Source organism: Notolabrus celidotus, chromosome 11, assembly GCF_009762535.1.
Source record: "Notolabrus celidotus isolate fNotCel1 chromosome 11, fNotCel1.pri, whole genome shotgun sequence".
NCBI classification, from domain to species: Eukaryota; Metazoa; Chordata; class Actinopteri; order Labriformes; family Labridae; genus Notolabrus; species Notolabrus celidotus.
Genome location: NC_048282.1, coordinates 32047240 through 32059847, shown reverse-complemented (window position 1 = coordinate 32059847; position 12608 = coordinate 32047240). Strand labels below are relative to the sequence as shown.

The 12608-nt window shown below is 38.9% G+C and overlaps 1 protein-coding gene across 2 annotated transcripts; it reads right to left on the bottom strand.

The window, feature by feature from the left end:
• Positions 1 to 219: 219 nt before the first annotated feature.
• On the bottom strand, positions 220 to 11903 carry mul1b (mitochondrial E3 ubiquitin protein ligase 1b). Of its 2 annotated transcripts, none has more exons than XM_034696086.1 (5): positions 11797 to 11903; positions 10047 to 10194; positions 9824 to 9911; positions 9604 to 9724; positions 220 to 3369 (listed from the first exon to the last, which is right to left on the bottom strand). In XM_034696086.1, exons 2-5 carry the CDS (start codon positions 10164 to 10166, stop codon positions 2640 to 2642), a joined length of 1059 nt encoding a protein of 352 aa, XP_034551977.1. In that variant the 5' UTR covers positions 10167 to 10194; positions 11797 to 11903; the 3' UTR covers positions 220 to 2639. The 2 variants fall into 2 exon arrangements, with proteins under 2 accessions (XP_034551977.1, XP_034551978.1); XM_034696087.1 differs by having other exon boundaries at positions 11771 to 11875.
• Between the last annotated feature and the right edge of the window lie 705 nt (positions 11904 to 12608).

Here is a 12608-nt window from a genome sequence, read left to right as displayed (position 1 = left end):
GTGTTGCCAAAACTGCCTTTCGACGGCCTCTGGAGACAGATATCCGTCCCTGCTGGTCTCAAACTGATTTATACAGAAGCATCTTCTCCTTCCTCCTCTCGGTCTCCAGGGTTATTTATTTTAATTGTTTGGACCAAAGAAAGATGTGCTGAAAGGATTGTTGATTTTATACAGAGGAATACTAAAATAAAGGTTTTATTGCACAGAAACAGACACCAGAGTTTTTAATGATTTATATTTTATGTAACAAAAACGATGCAAAACAGAGGATTTCACACTTTTAAATTATCTTTGGATAACTGGAATTTGTAATGTGTTCTTCTTTGAATATTTACATGTACAAGCAGTTTGAAATGAGAGACAGTCAATCAAATAAATGAGGAAAACCATGAAACTGTGAAAAACAGCTGCTTTTGTTGGGGGAAACATGTGGCTTCACATTTTATGCTCTCTTATTCCAAATCCAGATTTTGTTGGCTCTCTACACAGGCAGACATCCCCCTCTCCTGGCAGACATCTCAAACTTCTCCAAACAGCTTTCTCTTTGTGTATCTAATTCAAACAATATGGCTAATATTTAACTTTATGAAAGTAATTCAGCTTCAACACAGTATTTCTTGATGAGGTTTCAGTGGCAGAAAGGCAATCAACTGATTCAGATGTCCCTGAAAAATCCAGGTTGGTGTCACACAAACATTGGCTGTAAACTTGTACGTGTGTTTCCACTTGTTGTGTGTTCTCTATTTGAATGCATGTGAAGCCTGAGCACCTGTTGCACACGTCTACTAGCAGGCAGCTGATGGAAAATCCAGAAAAGAACACTGTCAGTCCACTCCCTTTGTGGAGAAAAAGCTAGTGCAAATATTCTCCCACCACTTCATCTCACTCTTAACACCATTACAGACCCACAACCTTTCCCCCCTGCCTCTTCACTGAACACCTCCTTCACCCAGGGGAACTTACGACAGATCAAAGAGGCTGAACTGTTTTTTCCCAGATATCGAATAAAAAGACTGAAAACAAGATTGGACACATTTCTCAAAAACATCTAAATGTGGGTGCAGACTTTCTCAGAAATCTCCTCGGGCTTATTCTGAGTTTCATTTGACAAAAGAGATAAGAGTGTGCCTCTCCGACACTCTGTGAAGGTTTAGAGCTGTTAGATGCTCCACAACCTGCAGAGAGGGCCATTAAAGGACATTTCACTGAAGGTTTTTATTGTGAGGTTCATTTTAAAGTCTGAACTTTTACCCTGTGTGCACCTGCAGAGGGGGGTACAGATAGAGAACAGCTGAATGTGATATAATGCACGTCGTCTCTTTACATGAGATGATTGAAAAGACTGTTGAACATCAAGTGTTGTTTTATTACTGAATGATTCGATGAGTGAAACATTTATATGGTGTTTGTTTACAATGTTTAATAATTGATGTTCACCATTTGTAATATGACTCACTACTTACTGAGAGTTAAATATGCCTCATTACTCTGAAGTGTATTAGTCGATCAGATTGTTGCTCTTGAGGTCTGATTTTGAGATATCTGTAAAATATAAAAAACATCTAAGAGTGTCTCTTTTGTTTGATATGTTAATATTTGTTGGAGTCACAATAAATTAAATTGTCTGAACGCTTTCTGAAGGTTTCAGATTGGATTCCTCAGTCTGATGTGAAATGTGATTGTGTGGTTACTCAGCACAGACTAACACGGGACTTCCACCAGATCCGTGTCCTGTCCGTCTCAGATCTGCTCTATCAACACCCACCGGTTCGGAGCGCAGCTAGGAGCAGGACCGCTGGACAGCTGGAGTCATGTGACCGAGGTTTTCCAGCGGCAATCACCAAATCAAGGATTCTCCTCCTCCTCTTCTCATCCATGTTGTCTTTTTGGTCCTCTGAAAACCTCTGACCTGATGACTCCAGGCCTGGCTCCAATCAAAATGACATTTTGTTGTTGTAGTTAAGTTAAAAACAATCTAACTATAACACAGAGTGTTTTATTCTGAAAATTATCCGGGTGTTTACATTTTGTTTTGGTGCCTGACATCCTGTCCCAATCCATCTGCTCTGGCAAAAATAGAAGTCTTGGGTATCTGATCTGTTGCGTTCCGGATCAGAGACGCAGCTGGAACGCAACGGAGTAGATCCAGTGGAAGTTAACACATTGACTAGAATAGAAACCAATAAAACCCGTGCCGTGACGGATCGGAGACAGATCGGAGACGGATCTGGTGGAATTTGGCCTTAACATGGGACTTTGTTTTGGTGCCTGACTTCCTGTCCCGCTCCATCTGCTCTGTTGAAATTGATGCATGGCGCTCCGGCATCCGTCAATAAAAGAAATCTTGCGTCTCTGATCCGGCAGGTCGGAACGCAACGGAGCGGATCCAGTGGAAGTTAACACATTGACTGGAATAGAAACCTATCAGATCCGGTGCTGTGACGGATCTGAGACAGACCGGAGACAGATCTGGTGGAATTTGTCCGTTACACTTTACATCGTTCAGAGTGAGTAAACACATAAAAATCCTAGAAACACACAGATATATCTTTTTGTAGGCACAATCACACGGTTGTGAGTGAAATGTTTACAGTTCTAAGATGGTTTAAGTGTGTGGTATTAAACACTGTGTATCCATTTTAGCTGTTGAACAGAGGCACCACACGGTCTATAATCGCCCTGCAGATGGGGCACTTCTTTGGCTCCGGCAGGGCTTCGTAGCACCGAGCACAGGCACACACGTGACCACACTCCAGAAACACACAGGACCTCTCGTTGCTCAGACACACGGTGCAGCTGGTGGGCGACACGTTGCCCTCCTCTATGTTCAGCTCGCGCATACGTTTCTTCTGCCTCTCCTTGAACTCCTCCATCATGCTCCTCTCCTTCTTGCTCTGTTTGCGGTGAAGGTATCGCTTCCACAGGATGAAGATGAGCATGGAGCAAGCCGCCACGCCGAATAAAACAGTGAGAACCCGCCACAGTCTGACGCTGTTCCCCTGCTTCCTGAGGAGGGAGTCGTAGTCCAGCCGGGTGAGGAAGTACTGGAAGCCTTGTTTGGGAGGTTGGAGTTTGATCAGGTTGTTGTCCAGGACCAGCTCTCCTACGCCTGTGACGCTGTCTCCGAGCCGCAGCATCTCCTCTGTTTCGTGGATTCCCTTCGGTCGTTCCCCGCTGATGAAGTGTCCGATGACGTTGGACAGGGACTGGACTGTGGGGTGGAAGTTCTCGTAGGTGGTCTCGAGGTCGAGCTCAGCAGCATCTAGAGGGCGTATGACTCGTATCGTGGCGGCGATATCGTCATCATGAGACCCGAGGACGAAAGGAACGGTGTTGGTGCGCTGGTGGATGACTTTCTCTGTGTTGTTCCTGTTCACAGACATCACAGCGGTTATTAAAACTTGTTCAGGAGTGAAAACAACAATTTATTTCATCATTAAAGCTGGGGTTGGTAATCAGATTTAGATACACTTTTTGTCATACTGGTTAAAATGATCTTTATGTCTTGATGGCAATCAATACATGATGTGTTCCTAAAAAAGAGTGAAAAAAAAACTGCTATCTGCAGCCGGAGTAAACCTGGGAAAACACCAACCAATCTGACTCTATTTACTGCCCCTCTCGCTCGTCCTCGGGCCTGTCCCCTCTGACCTGATGAGGTGCTTTGCTCAGGACTGTAGTCCGGATCAGAGTCTAAAAAGCTCTCACCAACAAGCAGAATAATTAATGACGTTCAGTAAGTCCTACAGAAAATATATATTTATTGTAGCGTCCGTCCGTCCGGACGCTGTAGTGATGACGAGCCGATTCGTGAACACATTGATCTTTAATAACCGGTCACTGTCGGCCGTGATCACGCCAACCAACAAAACAACAATCAATGTTTGAATGAATGAAAAACTTCTCCTCTTGTCTCTCCTCTCTCCCGCTCGCACACTCTACACCTCTCCTGATGCCTTCACTGACCGTCAACACTGTAGGAATTAAGAACATCTACACTGAACAGGTTTAACAAACAGTAGAGCTGTTACAGTATTATATATGTATTATAACTTTTCTCCTGATATCGTGTCACCAGTACAACTGGATAATGCTAGCATGACAGTTGTGAGTACTAACAGCAGCCATGTTTGTTTGTGTTTTTAACTTTCACTATGATAATGTTTTGGTGAGGACCGGTTTTCAATCAGTCACGATCATATGGTCGAGAATCAGCGGCGCTCGTGCATGTGAGCGGGGGGGGGGCGTCGTTTTGGAGGAGCTCCGAGGGAGGAGGGGAGGGGTTAGATGGAGTCATGAGGAAAAGCTACATTCAAATTCATGCTCGTTTTCCGAGACTACCAACCCTAGCTTTAATTATCCTCCTGATCAATTTTAAAGTTCCATTAGTGATCATAGAAGAAAGAACTATGGAAAGAATTTGAGGTATTGTAACACACCATGTTATTTCTTTGTATGTTAAAGAGCCCTCAGTGGCATTATGCTGAGGCAGTGTGGAAAATAGGGGACCACACATATATTTTGGGACTGCCCTAAAATTCAGGAATTCTGGATGAATGTCAAATGGCAAATTGATAATATTCTACATGTCACCGTGCCTTTGAATCCCCTGATATTTTAGCTGGGAGTTTTACCCAAGGGTTTATATGACAGAGATGAGAGGAACATAATGCGTATACTTATGTTGATTGCCAAAAACAATGATTACTATTAACTGGAAGGACACAAAGCCACCAACAACTGCTCAGTGGAAACAGAGACTAAAGCAGGTCTACATCATGGAACAGATGACAGCAAATCTACAACTGGAGAGAGACTTTTTTATGCAAAGATGGAACTTGGACTTTGGACATGTAACCATGCGATCTGCATGACGTAGCTGAGCTCGGCATAGAGCATGGGTATACAGGTGGCCCTGACCCCTGCCTGAAATCCCTATCATTAGGTTTTGTGTTATTCTCATTTTTACCGTTTATTTGTACTATTATTATATTTATATACTTTTTTATATGCATTGAATTTATATACAAATGTTTATTAGATTTTATTTATTTCTTTATTATTGTTGTTATTATTGTTATTTTTCATTATATAGATGGTAAGTAATGTAATAATTGTGTGTCAAGCTGTGAAAAATCAAAATAAACAGTTCCAAAAAAAATAATAATAGTGATCATAGTTCCCCTGAGTCAAAGACGTCTCCATCTTTGTATTCAGACTGATCCTTTAACTGTTTTTATTCACTTTATTCATCAATATCAGTATTCTTTATGTTTTTTTAAATATGTTTAGCTCTTATGTTTAACTTGTTTTTTGTCTGTCGGTCAGTGCTCTAAACTAGCTGCCCTTAGAGGGATAAATGAAGTTACATGATTTGAGTTCAAATGATATTTTGTCTGACTAACATCTCAAAATCCAAAGAGACATTCGGACTGCAAAGATAAATGCAAATCATCTCATTAGAGAAAGAGGAGCTCATTTACTGTTTGCAATTTTTGTTTAAAAGAAAAAAAAAAGCATGAAAGACTGAAAAAAGTTTCAGTTTCTCTCATTTGCTTTGGCTCTGTTCTCAAACGAGAAAAGCATTTTTTCAAAACATTGATCTCTAATCTCAGATCAGAATTTCTCATTCTGTGAAGCAAATTGCTTTTTTTCTATCACGTGTAAAAAGACTGACTGTGATTCTCTGCAAATCTGCACAGAAATCACTTGTGTTTGGCTCACTGATCAAAACTGATGAGTTGATTCTCAGTGAAAATGTCAAACCCATCAATGCTCATGAACATTGTTTCATGGTTTCAGCACACACGTTCAGTTTTCACACGCCAAATGATCCATTCAATTATCCAAATCTGTCAAACATGTTATATATCTATATACTGGAAATATGACATGGTGTGTTTGTCATGTCTGTGGGTAAACTGGCGGAAGACCTGCCAAGGGAGAGTGTGTAATGGACTAGAAACACTTTATCATATTACTGCTAATCACATACTCATATTAGTCATGCCTATTTGTTGTTCTGCTGATGTTATTGTTATTATTTTTATTTCATTTTATTTGTAGGTCTTATTCTTATGCCTTGTACAAAGAGAGCACAGTTTACCAAAGTCAAATTCCTTGTGTGTTCAAGCATACCTGGCCAATAAAGCTGATTCTGATTCTGATTCTTCTGATTCTTATTCTGAGAAATCCCAATCAACCAATCACAATTAAGTTTGAAAGCATGTAGATATATAGCTAGTGCTTTTCAGCCCAGAGGTGGAGAAAGTAAATAACCATTGAGCTCAGGATCAGACGATTCTAATGTATGCCATGAACGCTGCATTTGAGGACTTCACAGCTGATCAATGCAAAGGATGTTGATGATGACACCGGAAGTATTTCTTCCTCCTGAGTATATTTACATCACCATATCACCAGGGGATTATAGTCCCATATAAACACTGAGTAAATGCATTGAACAAATCAATGACTGGACGAGCCAGAACTTTCTTCAGTTAAACAAAGAAAAATTGATTGTTGTTTGTTTTTGGAGCCGGGGAAGAAAGGTTAAAGGTTACTGCTCAGCTCCAATCTGCAACGATGAAATGTTCAAACCAAGCCAGAAACCTTGGTGTAGCCATAGACTCAGACCTTAATTTCAGCAGCCACATTCAGACAATTACAAAGTCCGCCTATTATCACCTTAAGAATATATCAAGGATTAAAGGACTTATGTCTCAGCAGGATGCAGAAAAACTGGTCCATGCATTTATCTTTAGCAGACTAGACTACTGTAACGGGTCTTTACAGGACTCCCTAAAAAGTCCATCAGACGGCTGCAGCTCATACAGAATGCTGCTGCTCGAGTCCTAACAAGGACCAAAAAAGTAGACCACATCACTCCAGTTCTTAGATCTCTACACTGGCTTCCTGTCTGTCAGAGAATAGACTTTAAAATCCTGCTGATGGTTTATAAAGCACTGAATGGTTTAGGCCCAAAATACATTGCTGATCTGCTACTACTTTATGAACCACCTCGACCTCTGAGGTCATCAGGTACTGGTCTGCTTTCAGTCCCTAGAGTCAGAACGAAACATGGTGAAGCTGCGTTTAGTCATTATGCACCACATATCTGGAACACACTCCCTGAAAGCTGTAGGTCTGCTCCAACTCTCACCTCTTTTAAATCAAAGACTAAGACTTTCTTATTTAAGGCCCGCTCTGTGGTTGGCCTAGAACTGGACAGTCTGGAGTCAGTGGCTGAGAGGAGGTTGATGGACAAACTGCGAGCCATCCTGGACAACCCCTCTCACCCTCTCCATGATGAGCTGTGGCTGATAGGGAGCTTGTTCAGTCAGCGCATCATTCCACCACGGTGCAAGACTGAACGCTTCAGGCGCTCCTTTGTGCCCACTGCCATCAGACTGTTGAACAGTAATGGAGGCCACAGACTGCACCATGCTGACCACTGACACCCCCCCCCCCCATGAACAGATCCATAACATCCCTGCTCTGTCTGTCACACTCTCTTGACTGCTGCTGGCATTATAATGTATAATATACTGTATTGTAATATATGTATTGTATAATTATCTTGCTATATTATATTTTGTTAAATTACATTACTATTCTAAGTACAACCCATGGTCATATTACATACAAATATTCTTCTATTTATTGCTTAATTTGTCATTACCAACCATAATCACACCATGTCAACCTGTCACTACTGAAACATTTTTTAATACTGCCTGTAATTACTGCTATTTAATTTAAATTCCATTTGTAACATTGTATATATCTAAATTGTATTCTAGCTTTATTTATCTATTTTATTTTTACTTATTTTTATTTTATTTTATTTATTTTTATTTTTATTTTTTTATTTATTTTATGTTATTTTGTTTTTATTTTTTGTTTTTTTATTTTTTATTTTTATTTTTGTACTTATTTTTTTTTAATCTTATTTTGTACTTATTGAAACTTCTTTCTTGATTGTACTTATGTCTGGGTTGCTGTAACAACTGAATTTCCCCCCCGGGGGATCAATAAAGTAATATCTTATCTTATTATCGTATCTTATTTGCCACTGCCTTCCTATCTTAGATTATTTTAACCCACTTTAAATTAAAATTTGAGTGTAATTTCTAATATATTTCTAATTTTCCTTTTCTTTTCTGTTTTATCATATTTGTCATTTTAATTGTGTTCTTTTATGCCTGTCTGAATGTCTCCAATGCTTTTAATGTTTTAATGTAAAGCACATTGAGTTGCCCTCGTGTATGAAATGCGCTAAACAAATAAAGCTGCCTTGCCTTGAGTATTGTGAAGGAAAACATCTGATGTTGATGAAAATCTCTGGCCACATCAACAAGACCGACAACAAGACCTTATAGTGTCATGTAGCTTACTGTGAAGAAGGTGTGTTTTTTTTAACTAAACTGCTACAGCTTTTTTCATTATTATATGACGTTTTTTTGTTGTTTTTTAAAGTTATATTTATGGGTATTTTTGCCTTTAATGGACAGGACAGCCAAAGAGAGACAGGAAATGTAGGAAGCAGAGAGTAGGGGAGGACATGCGGTAAATGGTCGAGGCTGGAATCGAGCCTGCGACCTCTGGGACAAGGACTATAGCTTCTGTACAAGGGGCGCACTTAGACCGGTAGGCCAACAGCGCCCCATATGATGTTTTTTTGTCACTCTTTTATTTAGCTTTTTCACAATGAAGTTGTTTTGTGTCAATCTTGATCATAATGTAATTTGTGAGTATCATGGTGAGAGAGTATCTTTACACTTTGACCAGTGTGACTCAAACAATAACGACATAACTTTTCATTGTGGTGGCATTGGCGAATAAAACTGATGCAAAAACAAGGTTTTGATATGTCATTAAACTGCTGTGATGACTGCACTGACGTGGTTTTAATGTGGTCTTTTGGAGGGAATGGTGTATGTTCTTTATTATTCTGACTACGTGGATCCATCATGGATTTTGTGAGCGCTTTGCTTATGAATATAGTTGCTCTGAAAACTGTCATGTACGCTCTTTAAGAACCAATACCTTTGAGAAAAACTGTGATATCATGTCAGGTTGTTATCTGCCAACTGATTACTCCACTTCTTATTCAAACACCAATTATGTTTACCATTTCTGTCAATTTGTAGTCCAGCTGAAATCATGTTTTGTGATCCTTTTGGCACCCAAAATATGTTTTACGTGTTTCGATAAACATCTTGCCATTTTTGAATATTGAAAAGACCAAAACAGGTATTTTAGGCTATTTTCCTTTTCATCTGAGCGCTTTGAGGTTCATGTCAGTGTCAGCATAAAGGGTAAAATCCACCCCAGCATCTAATTAACCAGAGTGACATTTGCAGGGAATGTTGTCATGCTGTTAAATGTCCTGCTGCTGAACACAGGTAGAGACAGAATCAGTGCACTGATTCTAAAACAGAAGAAAAGAGTGAAAAAGTATATTTCTTTTCCTTGATTTCTGAATTTTGGTGTCAGACGTTTACACAAAGCTGATCTCTACCTTATAAGCTGTCTTGTGCCTTCAGACTGTTTATACATCAATCAAAACACTTTTAAACTACAGTCCTCTCACTGACGTACCAGAGATGAGTGGTGCGGTTCCACACCATCTTCTCCTCCTTCAGGGTAAGTCTCTCAATCACTCCTTTGCAGTTATCAACAAACTGGCTGCTCAGAGTTTCCTTCACTGATCTCACCACACCTGCAGGGAACAATAAAAACATCATGCTGTGTAAGAGATTTCTTAGAATTATGAAGGGTTAGTGGCTTCATAAAATGCTTTAACAACACTCCAGCACACCTTCTATGACGGCGTATGGGACACATCTTCCTGGAGTTTCAGACAGGATGGTTTTTAAATCCTGGTCGATGGTGACTTTCTTTGCCTCCTGCAGAACAAAAACAAAAACATCTCAGATTAACGAATTGAGCACAGCAAGTGATTAATCCACACACCTCTGACACTCACACAACACAACACAACACAACAGAAAAACCACAAAGACAAAGTGTGATTAAATGACCTTTAGTCTGGCAACTGTTGTCGATCTGCTCCTGTAGATGGAGTAGAAGACTGCAGTCAGCGCCGAGCTGGTGGCTAAAACCACGATCTGTGCAGTGGAGGGTTTCCCACTGGAGTCCATCCTGGGATTCTCTGCATTCAGTGCTGCCCTGAAACAAATGACAGTCATAGATTAATTAAGAAGATTATCCAAAATGTAAATAAAAAAAAACATTTTGTTGGTGGAAAATAATAAGTTTAAACTCCTTGTACTTTAATTTTTTTGGTCATGTTCTTCTAATATCTTCTTCTTAAGATTGATCTTACTTTGGTTTATTTTACTGGTTAATGGCTGACATTTTGGGGGATTTATGGTTTAGTCTGTAAAGTGTAACAAAAATTAAACAAACATATTATTGCCAGGGGGAATTTTTCATGAAGATTAACACTTTTATAATTCAGGAAAATGCAGAAATAAGCAATTCATAAGACTTGAAAGGCTTGAACTGGAAAAATGTTTTTTTTTTTTTTTTTTAGCTGTTTTTGACAGGAAGAGCTGATTACAAAAATAAAATAATTTCTGAGATGAACAGAGACAGCTTGATACTTTGCAAATTATGATTTTACAAATAATCAGTACTACTCTACTGGATAAATACCTGAAAAATATGTATTTTACATGCTTAAATGACAATGAAAACAAAAATAAATAAACATTTGCATTTGGTTTGTTTTGTGATTGACAGTTCTTAAATGTCTTCCTGTTTTTTTATCTTGTTTTTCAACTTTAACTTAAGCCTGTCCACCACTTCTGTCCACCAGCCTTCTGTAACTCTAGAAAACCAAGCTTTAGGAGCAGTTTGTTCAAGATTCAAGATTCACTTTATTATCATTTCCTTTCGTATTTTCATACGCAGTGAAAAGAAATACTGTTTCTTCAACCAGCAACCAACATTTAAAAAACAAGTTAAAACATTTAAAGACATGTTAAAAAAAACACATAAAACACAGTAGTTTGTGATGCATTCAGGGACTTGCTTAACCTCTTGTGTACAAGTGATTTGTTTGAGAGTTCTTATGTTCCTGCCTTCAGTGGTTTGTTTTAGAGATTTAGGTTCATATTCAGAAATTGTTATCAAAGCTAAACCCACACAGAGAGATTCAACTCTCCCTGGTCAAAGTGGTGACCACAATGAGATTAATACCTACAATAATAACATCTGTGTTGTTGTCCTTATGTTGTATTTGATCAGGTTTTATACTGATATGAAAGTGAAAGCATAAATGGTGATAATGGTGTGACTGTTTTCTCCTCAAGAAAAATAAATGATCATTTCTTTTTCAACCTGACAACCAATAAAGACAGCAGGAATGGACTGAGCAAAGAGAGGATGAACTAGCTGTCACATTAAAGGAAGACTACAGAAACAAACACTGTACTCAGACATCCATCGTTTGAGTGACCATTCAGACGCTGCAAGTTCTCCACAAGCTCAGGTAAAGAAAAGGCCAATGTAATTCATTCAACACTATCAGCAGTATAACTGTTCATTGAAGTAATTCTCTTTAAACTGAACGTTAAGCTGCACAGTGACACAAACAGTCAGTCGAGCCTGATGCTAACGCTAGCTGATCAGCATGTAGACAGCTAGCGGCGCTTTCGTTATCTTCATTAAACAAACTATTGAACATATATCAAGGCTTGTTTGTTAAGTATCTTTAAAATCTGTTACAGTGTATACAGACCTCTGTCAAAGGGTTTGTTGTCATACCTGTATGTACACTCGTCCCCCTGTCAACTCAGCTGACATTACTTCCGGGTTGAAGTTAAGCTAACTGCAGTACCTCTCTCTGCCGCCAGGTGTCAGTGTGGAATAGTTTATGGCTCAGAGCGACATGAGCTATGTTGTGCGCAGGTCCAAAAAATGATCTGTATGATAACCATAGACTGATATATGATGATAACTGAATAAAAGAATAGAATAAAAAATGTGTTTAATAGCTGAACTCCACATATGGTTTAAAAGGACACATAAAGAACAATTAGGACTTCCTTTGTTTCTACTATGATAAATTAAAAATCAAATATCTGCTATAAATTCAGATTACAGTGAAAGATATAGGCCAGGGGCGTCAAACTCATTTCAGTTCAGGGGCCACATACAGCCCATATTCATCTGATGTGGGCCGGACCAGTAAAATCATAGCATAATAACCCATAAAGAAGAACAACTCAGAAATGTTCCCTTTCTTTTAGTGTAAAAAAGTACAAGTACATTCTGAAAATGTTAAATTACATGAACTATCTTTCTACAAAAGCAGCTGTTGTATTTTTTGCCATGACAAGTCTCATAGTGGGCTGAATATTTTACTCTTGTAAGCCCTGAAACAATGTGACAATAGTACAGTTTTACAAATCAGAAATAATGAATTTCTAATACTTCACAAAAAAATATATAAGAGTAAATAATAAGGGTAGAGGCCACTCCTGAAACTGACTTATTATAATCCTTTCACTGACAGTTTCACATAATACCCAGTTTCTGCTAAACTTTTAATAATAATAATATTCAATAATAATTAT